The 17,608-nt window shown below is 51.2% G+C and overlaps 1 protein-coding gene across 2 annotated transcripts; it reads left to right on the plus strand.

Moving 5' to 3' along the window:
- The first annotated feature begins 1,141 nt into the window (after positions 1-1,141).
- NFAM1 (NFAT activating protein with ITAM motif 1) lies at positions 1,142-15,443 on the plus strand. 2 transcript variants are annotated; one of them, XM_073623052.1, is made up of 8 exons: positions 1,142-1,286; positions 6,792-7,079; positions 11,474-11,604; positions 12,148-12,234; positions 12,799-12,867; positions 14,490-14,552; positions 14,635-14,697; positions 15,025-15,443. In XM_073623052.1, the coding sequence occupies exons 1-8, from the start codon at positions 1,232-1,234 to the stop codon at positions 15,076-15,078; spliced, it is 810 nt and encodes a 269-aa protein (XP_073479153.1). In that variant the 5' UTR covers positions 1,142-1,231; the 3' UTR covers positions 15,079-15,443. The 2 variants fall into 2 exon arrangements, with proteins under 2 accessions (XP_073479153.1, XP_073479155.1); XM_073623054.1 differs by having other exon boundaries at positions 1,161-1,286; positions 6,919-7,079.
- The last annotated feature ends 2,165 nt before the right edge of the window (positions 15,444-17,608 follow it).

Here is a 17,608-nt window from a genome sequence, read left to right on the forward strand (position 1 = left end):
CGTGTTCCTAGGACACGACATGACCCCTATCTCTGTAAAGAGCCGATGACGTGGCTCTTTAACCATGTGATCGGCTGTGTCCAATCACAGCGGGTCCAATGTAAATGTGGTAGTGCCGGTAATCAGCACTCTTCGCCTCACACTGACAGAGTGTGTGGCGAGGAGAGCCAGTCAGCAGCATCTCCTCGCAGGGGACACCAAGACAGGTAATCAGGGCACTGATCCTCAGCGCCCTGATTACAGTAAAGCTCCAGCAGTGCCCAATCATTGCCACCAATCAGTGCCCATCAGTGCCACCAATCAGTGCCCATCAGTGATGCCAGTCAGTGCTGCCTTTCAGTGCCCATCAGTGCCTGCTTATCAGTGCTGCCCATCAATGTCTCCCATCAGTGCCGCCTATCTGTGCCGTCTATCAGTGCCCATCAGTTCCCACCAGTGCCACCCATCAGTGCCACCTATCAGTGCCCACCAGTGCCACCCATCAGTGACCATAAGTGTGGCATATTAGTGCCCCCTCATCAGTACCCAAAAGTGCCGCCTCTTCAGTGCCCATCAGTGCAGCCTATCGGTGCCCATCAGTGCCGCCTCATCAGCACACATCAGTGAAGGAGAAAAAATACTTATTTACAAAATTTACTGATAGAAACTAAGAAAAACTTTTATTCATTTATTTTTTTCGGGAATTTTTTTGTAGTAAAGTATAAAAATAAAAAAAAGGAGTGATTAAATACCACCAAAAGAAAGCGCTATTTGTGGGACGAAAATGATAAAAAATGTCATATGGGTACAGTGTAGCATGACCGCGCAATTGTCATTCAAAGTGCGACAGCGCTGAAAGCTGTAAAATGACCTGGGCAGAAAGGGGGTAAAAGTGCCCTGTATTGAAGTTGGTAAAGGAAAGTGCCCCCTTTGTTATCCACAGTGACATCTACTTTAAGGAAAATATTACAAACCGGCTATACATCGTATTCCCTTTGTTGGCTGGTTTCTGGGGACGTTTATGGAGCTTTGATATACATATATATATCGCTGAAAGTGGTTTTGGGGCTCTAAATGTTTCTCGGCCTCTAAAAACTAAGCCCAGAATAGTCAATCTCCAAGTGTCTGGGGAATGGTTTATCGGAAGGTTGCACCATCGAGAGGTTCCGCATTTGCTGAGCGGTGGTGTCCCAAAAAGCAGAAGTGAAGGGGGGTTGGGGAGAACGGCAGACGGGGGATAAGACACACAGGGATGGACCGACCACTATGCACCATCGTCTTCATCACCTGGGCCCACCTGTGCCGGGGTAAGAGCCCACCAGGGCAGATGCGGACTAGCCTTTCACTGATTGCATCTTTCCCAACTTGGTCATAGATGGATAGATTGGTCACTGAGGATGGCAGGACTGATTGTCACCAGAGACGTCAGCAAAATGTTTTTGCTAGATGGGATGTGAGCTAAAGCAGATATACAGACCCAGGAACTCAGAACAGGGATGGTGGGAACCCTTTATAATGGGCACAGCATGTGTACAGACCCAGGAACTCAGCACAGGGATGGTGGGAACTCCTCATAATGGGCAAAGCAGGTGTACAGACCCAGGAACTCAGCACATGGATGGTGGGAACCCCTCATAATGGGCACAGCAGGTGTACAGACCCAGGAACTCAGCACAGGGATGGTGGGAACCCCTCAGAATGGGCACAGCAGGTGTACAGACCTGGGAACTCAGCAAAGGGATGGTGGGAAAACCTCATAATGGGCACAGCAGGTGTACAGACCTGGGCACTCAGCACAGGGATGGTGGGAACCCCTCATAATGAGCACAGAAGGTGCACAGACCCGGGAACTCAGCAAAGGGATGGTGGGAAAACCTCATAACGGGCACAGCAGGTATACAGACCCAGGAACTCAGCACAGGGATGGTGGGAACCCCCATGATGGGCACAGCGGGTGTACAGACCTGGGAACTCAGCACAGGGATGGTGGGAACCCCTCATAATGGGCACAGCAGGTGTACAGACCTGGGAACTCAGCACAGGGATGGTGGGAACCCCTCATGATGGGCACAGCAGGGGTACAGACATGGGAACTCAGCACAGGGATGGTGGGAACCCCTCATAATGGGCACAGCAGGTGTACAGACCCGGGAACTCAGCAAAGGGATGGTGGGAAAACCTCATAACAGGCACAGCAGGTGTACAGACCCGGGAACTCAGCACAGGGATGGTGGGAACCCCTCATAATGGGCACAGCAGGTGTACAGACCTGGGTACTCAGCACAGGGATGGTGGGAAAACCTCATAACGGGCACAGCAGGTGTACAGACCTGAGAACTCAGCACAGAGATGGTGGGAACCCCTCATAATGGGCACAGCAGGTGTACAGACCTGGGTATTCAGCACAGGGATGGTGGGAACCCCTCATAATTGGCACAGCAGGTGTACAGACCTGGGTACTCAGCACAGGGATGGTGGGAACCCCTCATAATTGGCCTAGCAAGTGTACAGACCCGGGAACTCAGCACATGGATGTAATCTCAGAGGATCTAGTCTCTGGTAGCTTCCTTCTAGGGGAAGGGCAAGGAAAGAGAGGTGTAGGGCTTGTGGGACCACTTGCATCCCTTGGGTATAAGCTTCTCAGCTTGCTCTCATCTCTGCTGTTATCTCTGAAGGAATGTGTTGTCACTGATGGGATTACTGATAGCTTGTATATTTTACCATATTCCAGTAAAATGTCAAAACACTTCCATTATATGGACTTCTCCTAACCTCAAGATGGGAACCTCTTCTGAAAATAAAACTTGTTCTGGGTGGGGCTGCTTTTAAAGTCCATTGGTGAAAGGTCTGAAGAAGTTATGGATAGGTTATGGGAGACTACTGATGGTCCTGGTTGAGGGATGTCTCTGTCATGGCACCCAGGGGAAGAACCTGTGTCCATAGTGCCCTCAGTGAGTCTTTGGAACCTGTGTCCATAGTGCCCTCAGTGAGTCTTGGGAACCTGTGCCCATAGTGCCCTCAGTGAGTCTTGGGAACCTGTGCCTATAGTGCGCTTGGTGAGTCTTGGGAACCTGTGCCTATAGTGCGCTTGGTGAGTCTTTGGAACCCGTGTCCATAGTTCCCCTTTGGTGAGTCTTTGGAATCCGCCTCGATAGTGCCCTCGGTGAGTCATTGAAACCCGTGTCCATAGTGCCCTTGGTGAGTCTTTGGAACCTGTGTCCATAGTGCTCTCATCGAATCAGTAAGGAGAGGAGTGATACTCTGCAGGGAGATTTGATCGGTAAGGAGAGGAGTGATACTCTGCAGGGAGATTTGATCGGTAAGGAGAGGAGTGATACTCTGCAGGAAGAAGGGATCAGTAAGGAGAGGAGTGATAGTCTGCAGAAAGAAGCGATCAGTAAGGAGAGGAGTGATAGTCTGCAGGGAGAAGTGAGAAGTAAGGAGAGGGGTGATACTCAGCAGGGAGACATGATCAGTAAGGAGAGGAGTGATACTCTGCAGGGAGGTGTTATAGGTAGGAGAGGAGTGATACTGTGCAGGGAGGTGTTATAGGTAGGAGAGGAGTGATACTGTGCAGGGAGATGTGATCGGTAATGAGAGATTGATAGTCTGCAGGGAGAAGTGATCGGTAAGGAAAGGGGTGATAGTCTGCAGGGAGAAGTGATCGGTAAGGAAAGGGGTGATAGTCTGCAGGGAGAAGTGATCGGTAAGAAGAGGAGCGATAGTCTGCAGGGAGAAGTGATCAGTAAGGAGAGGAGTGATAGTCTGCAGGGAGAAGTGATTGATAAGGAGAGGAGTGATAGTCTGCAGGGAGGTGTGATCAGTAAGGAGAGGAGTGATAGTCTGCAGGGAGAAGTGATCGATAAAAAGAGAAGTGATAGTCTGCAGGGAGAAGTGATCGATAAGGAGAGGAGTGATAGTCTGCAGGGAGAAGTGATTGATAAGGAGAGGAGTGATAGTCTGCAGGGAGAAGTGATCGATAAGGAGAGGAGTGATAGTCTGCAGGAAGAAGTGATCGATAAAGAGAGAAGTGATAGTCTGCAGGGAGAAGTGATCGATAAGGAGAGGAGTGATAGTCTGCAGGTAGAAGTGATCGGTAAGGAGAGGAGTGATAGTCTGCAGGGAGAAGCGATCGATAAGGAGAGGAGTGATAGTCTGCAGGGAGAAGTGATTGATAAGGAGAGGAGTGATAGTCTGCAGGGAGAAGTGATCAATAAGAAGAGGAGTGATAGTCTGCAGGGAGAAGTGATCGATAAGGAGAGGAGTGATAGTCTGCAGGGAGAAGTGATCAATAAGGAGAGGAGTGATAGTCTGCAGGGAGAAGTGATCGATAAGGAGAGGAGTGATAGTCTGCAGGGAGAAGTGATCGATAAGGAGAGGAGTGATAGTCTGCAGGGAGAAGTGATCAATAAGGAGAGGAGTGATAGTCTGCAGGGAGAAGTGATCGATAAGGAGAGGAGTGATAGTCTGCCTTGAGAAGTGATCGATAAGGAGAGGAGTGATAGTCTGCAGGGAGAAGTGATCAATAAGGAGAGGAGTGATAGTCTGCAGGGAGAAGTGATCGATAAGGAGAGGAGTGATAGTCTGCCTTGAGAAGTGATCGATAAGGAGAGGAGTGATACTCTGCAGGGAGAAGTGATCGATAAGGAGAGGAGTGATAGTCTGCAGGGAGAAGTGATCGGTAAGAAGAGGAGTGATAGTCTGCAGGGAGAAGAGATCGGTAAGAAGAGGAGTGATAGTCTGCAGGGAGAAGTGATTGATCAGGAGAAGAGTGATAGTCTGCAGAGAGAAGTGATTGATAAGGAGAGGAGTGATAGTCTGCAGGGAGAAGTGATCGGTAAGAAGAGGAGTGATAGTCTGCAGGGAGAAGTGATTGATAAGGAGAGGAGTGATAGTCTGCAGGGAGAAGTGATCGGTAAGAAGAGGAGTGATAGTCAGCAGGGAGAAGTGATTGATAAGGAGAGGAGTGATAGTCTGCAGGGAGAAGTGATCGGTAAGAAGAGGAGTGATAGTCTGCAGGGAGAAGTGATTGATAAGGAGAGGAGTGATAGTCTGCAGGGAGAAGTGATTGATAAGGAGAGGAGTGATAGTCTGCAGGGAGAAGTGATTGATAAGGAGAGGAGTGATAGTCTGCAGGGAGAAGTGATCGGTAAGAAGAGGAGTGATAGTCTGCAGGGAGAAGTGATCGGTAAGAAGAGGAGTGATAGTCTGCAGGGAGAAGTGATTGATAAGGAGAGGAGTGATAGTCTGCAGAGAGAAGTGATCGGTAAGAAGAGGAGTGATAGTCTGCAGGGAGAAGTGATTGATAAGGAGAGGTGTGATAGTCTGCAGGGAGAAGTGATCGGTAAGAAGAGGAGTGATAGTCTGCAGGAAGAAGTGATCAGTAAGGAGAGGAGTGATAGTCTGCAGGGAGAAGTGATTGATAAGGAGAGGAGTGATAGTCTGCAGAGAGAAGTGATCGGTAAGAAGAGGAGTGATAGTCTGCAGGGAGAAGTGATTGATAAGGAGAGGTGTGATAGTCTGCAGGGAGAAGTGATCGGTAAGAAGAGGAGTGATAGTCTGCAGGAAGAAGTGATCAGTAAGGAGAGGAGTGATAGTCTGCAGGGAGAAGTGATTGATAAGTAGAGGAGTGATAGTCTGCAGGGAGAAGTGATCAATAAGGAGAGGAGTGATAGTCTGCAGGGAGAAGTGATCGATAAGGAGAGGAGTGATAGTCTGCAGGAAAAAGTGATCGGTAAGGAGAGGAGTGATAGTCTGCAGGGAGAAGTGATCAATAAGGAGAGGAGTGATAGTCTGCAGGGAGAAGTGATTGATAAGGAGAGGAGTGATAGTCTGCAGGAAGAAGTGATCGGTAAGAAGAGGAGTGATAGTCTGCAGGAAGAAGTGATCGGTAAGGAGAGGAGTGATAGTCTGCAGGGAGAAGTGATTGATAAGGAGAGGAGTGATAGTCTGCAGGAAGAAGTGATCGGTAAGGAGAGGAGTGATAGTCTGCAGGGAGAAGTGATCGGTAAGAAGAGGAGTGATAGTCTGCAGGGAGAAGTGATTGATAAGGAGAGGAGTGATAGTCTGCAGGGAGAAGTGATTGATAAGGAGAGGAGTGATAGTCTGCAGGAAGAAGTGATCGGTAAGGAGAGGAGTGATAGTCTGCAGGAAGAAGTGATCGGTAAGGAGAGGAGTGATAGTCTGCAGGAAGAAGTGATCGGTAAGGAGAGGAGTGATAGTCTGCAGGGAGAAGTGATTGAGAAGGAGAGGAGTGATAGTCTGCAGGGAGAAGTGGTTGATAAGGAGAGGAGTGATAGTCTGCAGGGAGAAGTGATCGATAAGGAGAGGAGTGATAGTCTGCAGGGAGAAGTGATCGGTAAGAAGAGGAGTGATAGTCTGCAGGGAGAAGTGGTTGATAAGGAGAGGAGTGATAGTCTGCAGGGAGAAGTGATCGATAAGGAGAGGAGTGATAGTCTGCAGGGAGAAGTGATTGATAAGGAGAGGAGTGATAGTCTGCAGGAAGAAGTGATCGGTAAGGAGAGGAGTGATAGTCTGCAGGAAGAAGTGATCGGTAAGGAGAGGAGTGATAGTCTGCAGGGAGAAGTGATTGAGAAGGAGAGGAGTGATAGTCTGCAGGGAGAAGTGATTGAGAAGGAGAGGAGTGATAGTCTGCAGGGAGAAGTGATCAGTAAGGAGAGGAGTGATAGTCTGCAGGGAGAAGTGATTGAGAAGGAGAGGAGTGATAGTCTGCAGGGAGAAGTGATCGATAAGGAGAGGAGTGATAGTCTGCAGGGAGAAGTGATAATAGTGACATGCCTCTTCTCTCCCAGCCTGTGAGATCTCCCAGGCTCCATCGCTCCTTGTCGCCCTCTCCGGTGATTGGTCCGCCATCCTCTGCACTGCCCGGATTCTGCCACCCACAGCTCACCAGGAGATTATTACATCGGTCTTCTTCAGGGGTGAAGAGCTGGATAGGAGAAAGGATGTCCTCACCAACATAACCATGGAGAAGACTATGAAGTTCAAGGTCCTGACTAGAGAGTCCGGAAACTACACATGTAGACTCACATGTGGGACCCAAATCATAAACAGCAAAGGAACCTACATACATGTCAGAGGTAAGTACCTACACCAGACTCATCACCTTCTCCTGTCCGTGTCCCCCCCTGGGACAGGCTCATCACCCCCTCCTGTCCGTGTCCCCCCCTAGGACAGACTCATCACCTTCTCCTGTCCCTGTCCCCCCCCTGGGACAGACTCATCACCCCCTCCTGTCCGTGTCCCCCCCGGGACAGTCTCATCACCTTCTCCTGTCCGTGTCCCCCCCTGGGACAGGCTCATCACCCCCTTATGTCCGTGTTCCCCCCCCCCTCCGGGACAGACTCATCACCTTCTCCTATCCCTGTCCCCCCCCCCGGGACAGACTCATCACCCCCTCCTGTCCGTGTCCCCCCCCCCCGGGACAGACTCATCACCTTCTCCTGTCCGTGTCCCCCCCTGGGACAGTCTCATCACCTTCTCCTGTCCGTGTCCCCCCCCCGGGACAGACTCATCACCCCCTCCTGTCCGTGTCCCCCCCCCCGGGACAGACTCATCACCTTCTCCTGTCCCTGTCCCCCCCCCCCGGGACAGACTCATCGCCCCCTCCTGTCCGTGTCCCCCCCCCCGGGACAGATTCATCACCTTCTCCTGTCCGTGTCCCCCCCTGGGACAGGCTCATCACCCCCTCACGTCCATGTCCCCCCTGGGACAGGCTCATCACCCCCTCCTGTCCGTGTCCCCCCCGGGACAGACTCATCACCCCCTCATGTCCGTGTCCCCCCCCGGGACAGACTCATCACCCCCTCATGTCCGTGTCCCCCCCTGGGACAGACTCATCACCCCCTCCTGTCCGTGTCCCCCCCTGGGGCAGACTCATCGCCCCCTCCTGTCCGTGTCCCCCCTGGGACAGACTCATCACCTTCTCCTGTCCGTGTCCCCCCCTGAGACAGGCTCATCACCCCCTCATGTCCGTGTCCCCCCCCCGGGACAGACTCATCACCTTCTCCTGTCCCTGTCCCCCCCCCGGGACAGACTCATCACCCCCTCCTGTCCGTGTCCCCCCCCCGGGACAGACTCATCACCTTCTCCTGTCCCTGTCCCCCCCCCCCCCGGGACAGACTCATCGCCCCCTCCTGTCCGTGTCCCCCCCCCCCCGGGACAGATTCATCACCTTCTCCTGTCCGTGTCCCCCCCTGGGACAGGCTCATCACCCCCTCACGTCCATGTCCCCCCTGGGACAGGCTCATCACCCCCTCCTGTCCGTGTCCCCCCCGGGACAGACTCATCACCCCCTCATGTCCGTGTCCCCCCCCGGGACAGACTCATCACCCCCTCATGTCCGTGTCCCCCCCTGGGACAGACTCATCACCCCCTCCTGTCCGTGTCCCCCCCGGGGCAGACTCATCGCCCCCTCCTGTCCGTGTCCCCCCTGGGACAGACTCATCACCTTCTCCTGTCCGTGTCCCCCCATGGGACATGTTCATCACCTTCTCCTGTCTTTATCCCCCCTTGGGACAGACTCATCACCCCCTCCTGTCCGTGTCCCCCCCTGGGACAGACTCATCGCCCCCTCCTGTCCGTATCTCCCCCTGGGACAGACTCATCACCCCCTCCTGTCTGTGTCCCCCCCGGGACAGACTCATCACCCCCTCCTCTCCGCGTCCCCCCCCTGGGACAGACTCATCACCCCCTCCTGTCCATGTCCCCCCCTGGGACAGACTCATCACCCCTCCTGTCCGTGTCCCCCCCGGGACAGATTCATCACCTTCTCCTGTCCATGTCCCCCCCTGGGACAGACTCATCACCTTCTCCTGTCCGTGTCCCCCCCTGGGACAGACTCATCACCCCCTCCTGTCCGTGTCCCCTCCGGGACAGACTCATCACCCCCTCCTGTCCGCGTCCCCCCCCGGGACAGACTCATCACCCCCTCCTGTCCATGTCCCCCCCTGGGACAGACTCATCACCCCCTCCTGTCCGTGTCCCCCCCAGGACAGACTCATCACCCCCTCCTGTCCATGTCCCCCCCTGGGACAGACTCATCACCCCCTCCTGTCCGTGTCCCCCCCTGGGACAGACTCATCACCTTCTCCTGTCCATGTCCCCCCCAGGACAGACTCATCGCTTTCTCCTGTCCGTGTCCCCCCCTGGGACAGATTCATCGCCTTCTCCTGTCCATGTCCCCCCCTGGGACAGACTCATCACCTTCTACTGTCCATGTCCCCCCCCCCCCCCGGGACAGACTCATCACCCCCTCCTGTCCGTGTCCCCCCCTGGGGCAGACTCATCGCCCCCTCCTGTCCGTGTCCCCCCTGGGACAGACTCATCACCCCCTCCTGTCCGTGTCCCCCCCTGGGACAGACTTATCATCTTCTCCTGTCCGTGTCCCCCCATGGGACATATTCATCACCTTCTCCTGTCTGTGTCCCCCCCTGGGACAGACTCGTCACCCCCTCCTGTCCGTATCCCCCCCTGGAACAGACTCATCACCCCCTCCTGTCCTTGTCCCCCCCAGGACAGACTCATCACCCCCTCCTGTCCGTGTCCCCCCCTGGGACAGACTCATCACCCCCTCCTGTCCGTGTCCCCCCCTGGGACAGACTCATCACCCCCTCCTGTCCGTGTCCCCCCCTGGGACAGACTCATCACCTTCTCCTGTCCCTGTCCCCCCCTGGGACAGACTCATCACCTTCTCCTGTCCGTTTCCCCCCCCCCGGGACAGACTCATCGCCCCCTCCTGTCCGTGTCCCCCCGGGACAGACTCATCACCTTCTCCTGTCCGTGTCCCCCCCTGGGACAGACTCATCACCTTCTCCTGTCCGTGTCCCCCCCCCGGGACAGACTCATCGCCCCCTCCTGTCCGTGTCCCCCCCTGGGACAGACTCATCACCTTCTCCTGTCCATGTCCCCCCCGGGACAGACTCATCACCCTCTCCTGTCCGTGTACCCCCCTGGGACAGACTCATCACCTTCTCCTGTCCATGTCCCCCCCTGGGACAGACTCATCACCCCCTCCTGTCCGTGTTCCCCCCTGGGACAAACTCATCGCCCCCTCCTCTCCGTGTCCCCCCCTGGGACAGACTCATCACCTTCTCCTGTCCGTGTCCCCCCATGGGACATATTCATCACCTTCTCCTGTCTGTGTCCCCCCCTGGGACAGACTCATCACCTTCTCCTGTCCGTGTCCCCCCCCCCGAGACAGACTCATCACCCCTTCCTGTTCGTATCCCCCCCTGGGACAGACTCATCACCCCCTCCTGTCCGTGTCCCCCCGGGACAGACTCATCACCCCCTCCTGTCCGTGTGCCCCCCTGGGACAGACTCATCACCTTCTCCTGTCCGTGTCCCCCCCTGGGACAGACTCATCACCTTCTCCTGTCCCTGTCCCCCCCTGGGACAGACTCATCACCTTCTCCTGTCCGTGTCCCCCCCCCCCCCGGGACAGACTCATCGCCCCCTCCTGTCCGTGTCCCCCCTGGGACAGACTCATCACCTTCTCCTGTCCGTGTCCCCCCCTGGGACAGACTCATCACCTTCTCCTGTCCGTGTCCCCCCCCCGGGACAGACTCATCGCCCCCTCCTGTCCGTGTCCCCCCCTGGGACAGACTCATCACCTTCTCTTGTCCGTGTCCCCCCCCCCGAGACAGACTCATCACCCTCTCCTGTCCATGTCCCCCCCGGGACAGACTCATCACCTTCTCCTGTCTGTGTACCCCCCTGGGACAGACTCATCACCTTCTCCTGTCCATGTCCCCCCCTGGGACAGACTCATCGCCCCCTCCTGTCCGTGTTCCCCCCTGGGACAGACTCATCGCCCCCTCCTGTCCGTGTTCCCCCCTGGGACAGACTCATCGCCCCCTCCTGTCCGTGTTCCCCCCTGGGACAAACTCATCGCCCCCTCCTCTCCTAGTCCCCCCCTGGGACAGACTCATCACCTTCTTCTGTCCGTGTCCCCCCATGGGACATATTCATCACTTTCTTCTGTCTGTGTCCCCCCCTGGGACAGACTCATCACCCTTTCCTGTTCATATCCCCCCCTGGGACAGACTCATCACCCCCTCCTGTCCGTGTCACCCCGGGACAGACTCATCACCCCCTCCTGTCCGTGTCCCCCCCTGGGACAGACTCATCACCTCCTCCTGTCCGTGTCCCCCCCTGGGACAGACTCATCACCCCCTCCTGTCCATGTCCCCCCCTGGGACAGACTCATCGCCCCCTCCTGTCCGTGTCCCCCCCTGGGACAGACTCATCACCCCCTCCTGTCTGTGTCCCCCCCTGAGACAGACTCATCGCCCCCTCCTGTCCGTGTCCCCCCCTGGGACAGACTCATCACCTTCTCCTGTCCGTGTCCCCCCCCTGGGACAGACTTATCACCCCCTCCTGTCCATGTCCCCCCCTGGGACAGATTCATCACCTCCTCCTGTCCGTGTCCCCCCCTGGGACAGACTGATAAATGGGTTTTGTCTCCCCCCAGATTCCGGCTATCGAGAATCCGGGGGCCCAGCGGACAGACTGCAGTCTGGACTCATCGCGTTCTTCGTTCTTCTGTTGCTCCTCTCCATTTCGGGGACGTATCTAGTTCTGCCATTCCACCGGAAGAAACAGGTGACATTTATGTGCCAAACTATGCCATCTAGTGGTCATAATGCTATATTTTCCTGATTTGGGTATTGGCAACTAGATGGAGCCGACGATCATTTAATTCAACTCTGTGGTCTGTAGCAGACAGAGAGCCTCGGGTCCAACCACTCGATGAGATTGCAATACATAAAGAAAAAAAAAAACTCCATATGTGGCCAGCGGTAAGGCTTGTATGAAGTCATCCTTTATATTCACAGCACACAATGAGGTCTATTGATAACAAAAAATATCTGTGCTGTGTTTGCATAACCATTGTGAATATCCTCTACACTTTGCCTAATATGTGTATTTCCCATCACCATCAGCTCCATCTAGTGGCTATAATGTGGTATTATCCTGAATTACCGCAATCAGGAAAATACCTCATTATGCCCACTAGAGGGAGCTGAGACATTCACACAACAAATAGGACCCCATTGTTTGAATTCGGACCATTATCTCATGCTGCAGAGAGCAAATCCAGTCTGATGATAACTCCCATGTGTCTATTTTCTCCACCATCAAAAGCTTTCTAGTGTGCCCGCTGCACCCCAAGCAACGCCTACGCCCACCACGCAACAGCCAGAGGAGGAGACACCCGGCTCCCTGTACACGGTGAGTCTCCCGAGCGACGTCTATAAAGAAAATCTTCAGGGTGTTCATTTCAATTCTACATCACAGGCTCCTTTAGGCCTCATGCACACAAAAACACACCCATTTTTATTTAAGTATGTTTATTATTATTATTATTATTATAATATTATTATTTATTAAACACCTATTTATAAAGAAAGGCTTCATAAATAATACTCATGTGTCCAATATGTGGATTTTCTACAATCGTCAGCGCCATCTAGTGGCCATAATGATGTATTTTCCTGAATTACCTCAATGGGGGGGGGGAATACCACCTTATGGCCACTAGATGGAGCTGGCGATCATTGGAAAGGCACATTTTATACACATTATGAAGGATTATTGTTGATGCATGTATGAATACAAATGTATTTGCACAGCGAATGTAAAAGGGTTTCCCTCGCATTGGAAATTTCCTCTCACTTCCTGTTGCGTCTGCGGGACAGGAAGTGAAGGGAAATCTCCCAAAGGAGACACAGTGGTTTTTAACCCTCCACTACTCTAATGGCTTCAGATATCCTTTAATTACACTTTGTTGTGCAGAGTCTTCAGCCGCGTTCAGATGACGTGTATGACGTCCTGGATGAAGATATTACCAAAAAGACCAATGTGGTGAGTCGGGGTTAATGATCTAACTCTCCTCTCCTGAAATACTCTGCTCTGCTGGAGGACTCTGCTCCTTCCTCTATAACTCTCCTCTCCTGAAATACTCTGCTCTGCTGGAGGACTCTGCTCCTTACTCTATAACTCTCCTCTCCTGAAATACTCTGCTCTGCTGGAGGACTCCTCTCCGTCTTCTATAACTCTCCTCTCCTGAAATACTCTGCACTGCTGGGGGACTCTGCTCCTTCCTCTATAACTCTCCTCTCCTGAAATACTGCTGGAGGACTCTGCTCCTTCCTTCATAACTCTCCTTTCCTGAAATATTCTGCTCTGCTGGAGTACTCTGCTCTTTCCTCTATAACGCTCCTCTCTTGAAATTCTCTGCTCTGCTGGAGGACTCCTCTCTGTCCTCTAAAACTCTCCTCTCCTGAAATACTGCTGGAGGACTCTGCTCCTTCCTCTATAATTCTCCTCTCCTGAAATACTGCTGGAGATCTCTGCTCCTTCCTTCATAACTCTCCTTTCCTGAAATACTCTGCTTTGCTGGAGGACTCTGCTCTTTCCTCTATAACTCTCCTCTCCTGAAATACTCTGCTCTGCTGGTGTACTCCTTTCCGTCCTCTATAACTCTAATCTCCTGAAATACTCTGCACTGCTGGATGACTCCTCTCCGTCCTCTATAACTCTCCTCTCCTGAAATACTCTGCACTGCTGGAGGACTCCTCTCCGTCTTCTATAACTCTCCTCTCCTGAAATACTCTGTTCTGCTGGAGGACTCTGCTCTTTCCTCTATAACTCTCTTCTCCTGAAATACTCTGCACTGCTGGGGGACTCTGCTCCTTCCTCCATAACTCTCCTCTCCTGAAATACTCTGCACTGCTGAAGGACTCAGCCCCTTCCTCTATAGCTCTCCTCTCCTGAAATACTGCTGGAGGACTCTGCACCTTCCTCTATAACTCTCCTTTCCTGAAATACTCAGCACTGCTGGAGGACTCTGCTCCTTCCTCTATAACTCTCCTCTCCTGAAATACTGCTGGAGATCTCTGCTCCTTCCTTCATAACTCTCCTCTCCTGAAATACTCTGCTCTGCTGGAGGACTCCTTTCCATCCTCTATAACTCTCCTCTCCTGAAATACTCTGCACTGCTGGAGGACTCTGCTCCTTCCTCTATAACTCTCCTCTCCTGAAATACTCTGCACTGCTGGAGCACTCTGCTCCTTCCTCTATAACTCTCCTCTCCTAAAATACTCTGCACTGCTGGAGGACTCTGCTCCTTCCTCTATAACTCTCCTCTCCTGAAATACTCTGCTCTGCTGGAGGACTCTGCTCCTTCCTCTATAACTCTCCTCTCCTGAAATACTCTGCTCTGCTGGAGGACTCTGCTCCTTCCTCTATAACTCTCCTCTCCTGAAATACTCTGCACTGCTGGAGGACTTTGCTCCTTCCTCTATCTAACTCTTTTCTCATGTAATACTCATCTTCTGGAGGACTCTTTCCGTTTTCTCCTTGCTATTCTATACTGCTCATACACTCCCGTTCCTTCTCCTGCTATTACATTGAGATTCCTTTAACAGAGAAGTGTTCATTTTTTTATCATGTCTCAGATTGTTCCCTCTTCACTTATTCCACAGAAACTTCAAGCAGAAGTCCACAGTGTCCCCGGCAAAAGTCCCATGAAAAGGCCCAAACCTCAGGTTAGAAGATGAACCTATCAGTATTAAGTATCTTTTGTTACACAGTCCTCTGTATAAGAAGTCCGGGATCATTTTATTTCAGGCCAAGTCTGCTGCGGTACAAGAGAAGCCACAGACGATCCCGGACAAGCCCCCAATTAAACAGGTGAGTGCTCGAAACAAGAAGCTAAAAAAAAAAAATGATATCATTATTAAAAGAATGAATTATAACAAATCGGCAAGCCTCAAGGTTGATAATATCTGGGCAAAGTCACACCTTCTTTTGCCAAACCACTTCCAGTTGGGGACTATATTGTCTGTTGGCTCTCGAAATCCTTTTCTTATCAGCGTCCAACTTGGTCTTCAGAACCTTCCAGACCAGACAGACTACATTCCTTAGTGTGTCAATAACAAGTTCAAAATGTTTATAAAGTGTGTGTGTTTGTGTGTGTTTTTTTTTCTTTCGAACAATAATCTATATTTGTCCTTCTAGAAACCAAAGAAATTCACAGCAGAAAATTCCGTGTACGAGAACATCAAGCTTTGACGCTTCCTCTCCCGCTTACTTCTTCTCATCTCATCAACCAACCAGCATGATATTGTTTTGTATTTTTTTTTTTTTTTAAATTAAAAGATCACATCACCATTCCTTCATTGGAACATTTCCAGGGAACCCAATCTGTAAATGTAATTCTGCTTTGGATGAACAACGCCAAAGTCAAATCCACACCTTCAAAGTCCTACCTTGGGTTTGTGGTCTCCACAGAATGTCTATTCCCCTTCCTTCTTGTGTGAGGGCACCACAGGACCAGCAAGCTCCTCCTTATTTCTGCTGCTCGTAATGTAAACTTCCATATACTCAGTGAAGTGACTATCCTCAGGCGATGCGCGGAGATTAAACAAATCCTCCTACATACGTTGTACCTGTTTATCTGCGGCCATTCTATTCTCTAGAGCTGTTCAAAGTCAAGAATTAATAAAGCTTGTCTGAATAAGGGGAGGGGCGGAGAGCTGAAATTACACTCTGCAGAGCTCAGTGAGGAGAGCTCTGAGAGCTGATTGGAAGGAGGGGACACCCCCCCCCACCTTCACACAGCACATGGGAACAGAGCTGAGGCTGTCAATCACAGGCTGTGTGCTGGAGCTCCGTCCCCTGTCAACATTTTTCTCTTGGTGTCAGGAATTATTGTCAGAAGTGACTAATGCTGATAGCAGAGGAAGGAGGCAGCAGGCAGAAATGACCCGCAGTGCTCTGGATTGAGACAAGTACACGCTATAGAGGGGTAGGCTTTGTTCGTATTTCATGTCTGAGGTTTAAGGCCCATCTCTGGGCACCAGTGGCGTTGCTCGGGGGGGGGGGGGCTTTTGGGGCTATAGCCCAGAATCTGAGGCCCATAGCCCCGAGTCTCTGCAGGAGTCCCCAAGAGGAGGGGAAGCTCTCTGGGGACCCTGATGTAAGTGGGGGGCTCTCTGGGGACCCTGATGCAAAGGGGGAGGCTCTCTGGGGACCCTGATGTAAGTGGGGGGCTCTCTGGGGACCCTGATTTTAAGGGGGGCTCTCTGGGAACCCTGATGTAAGTGGGGGGGCTCTCTGGGGACCCTGATTTTAAGGGGGGCTCTCTGGGAACCCTGATGTAAGTGGGGGGGCTCTCTGGGGACCCTGATTTTAACCACTTGACAACTGGGCACTTAAACCCCCTTCCTAACCAGACCAATTTTCAGCTTTTGGTGCTCTCACATTTTGAATGACAATTACTCAGTCATGCAACACTGTATCTTTATGAAATTTTTGTCCTTTTTTTCACACAAATAGAGCTTTCTTTTGGTGGTATTTAATCACTGCTGGGTTCTTTATTTTTTGCGCCGTAAAAGAAAAAAGACCGAAAAATCTGTAAAAAAATACATTTTTCTTCATTTCTGTTATAATATTTTGCAAATTAGTAATTTTTCTTCATATATTTTGGCCAAAATTTATACCGCTACATATCTTTGGTAAAAATAACCCAAATCGGTGGATATTATTTGGTCTTTTTGAAAGTTATAGAGTCCAAAAGCTACGGTGCGAATATCTGAAAATTGATCACACCTGAAGTACTGACGGCCTATCTCATTTCTTGAGACCCTAACATGCCAGAAAAGTACAAATACCCCACAAATGACCCCTTTTTGGAAAGAAGACATTCCAAGGTATTTAGAAAGATGCATGATGAGTTTTTTGAAGTTGTCATTTTTTCCCACAATTCTTTGCAAAATCAAGGTTTTTTTTTTACTTTTTTTTTTTCCACAAAATTGTCATATTAGCAGGGTATTTCTCACAGACCGCATATGCATACCACAAATTACACCCCAAAACACATTCTGCTATTACTCCCGAGTACGGCGATACCACATGTGTGAGACTTTTACACAGCGTGGCCACATACAGAGGACCAACATGCATGGAGCACCTTCAGGCGTTCTGGAGCACCCAGGCCAATTCTGACATTTCTCTCCTACATGTAAAAATCATCATTTATTAGCTAGAAAATTACTTAGAACCCCAAAACATTATATATGTTTTTTTAGCAAAGACCCTAGAGAATACAATAGCGGTCGTTGCAACTTTTTATCTCGCACAGTATTTGTGCACCAATTTTTTTAACGCGTTTTTTTTGGAAAAAAAACTGTTTTGTGCTTTACAAAAACCAAAACAGTAAAGTTAGCCCAATGTTTTTGCATAATGTGAAAGATGAAGTTATGCCGAGTAAATAGATACCCAACATGTCACCCTTCAAAATTGCACACGCTTGTGGAATGGCGCCAAACTTTGCTACTCAAAAATCCCCATAGGCGACGCTTTAAAATTTTTTACTGGTTACATGTTTTGAGTTACAGAGGAGGTCTAGGGCCAAAATTATTGCTCTCCCTCTACCGATCGCAGCGATACCTCACATGTGTGGTTTGAACACCGTTTTCATACGTGGGCGGGACTTACGTATGCGTTCGCTTCTGCATGCGAGCACACAGGGACAGGGGCACTTTAAAAATTTTTTTTTTTTTTTATTGTTCATTTTACTTTATTTATTTTAGTTTGATGC

This window comes from Aquarana catesbeiana, linkage group LG03 (genome assembly GCF_042186555.1).
Source record: "Aquarana catesbeiana isolate 2022-GZ linkage group LG03, ASM4218655v1, whole genome shotgun sequence".
Lineage (NCBI taxonomy): Eukaryota > Metazoa > Chordata > Amphibia > Anura > Ranidae > Aquarana > Aquarana catesbeiana.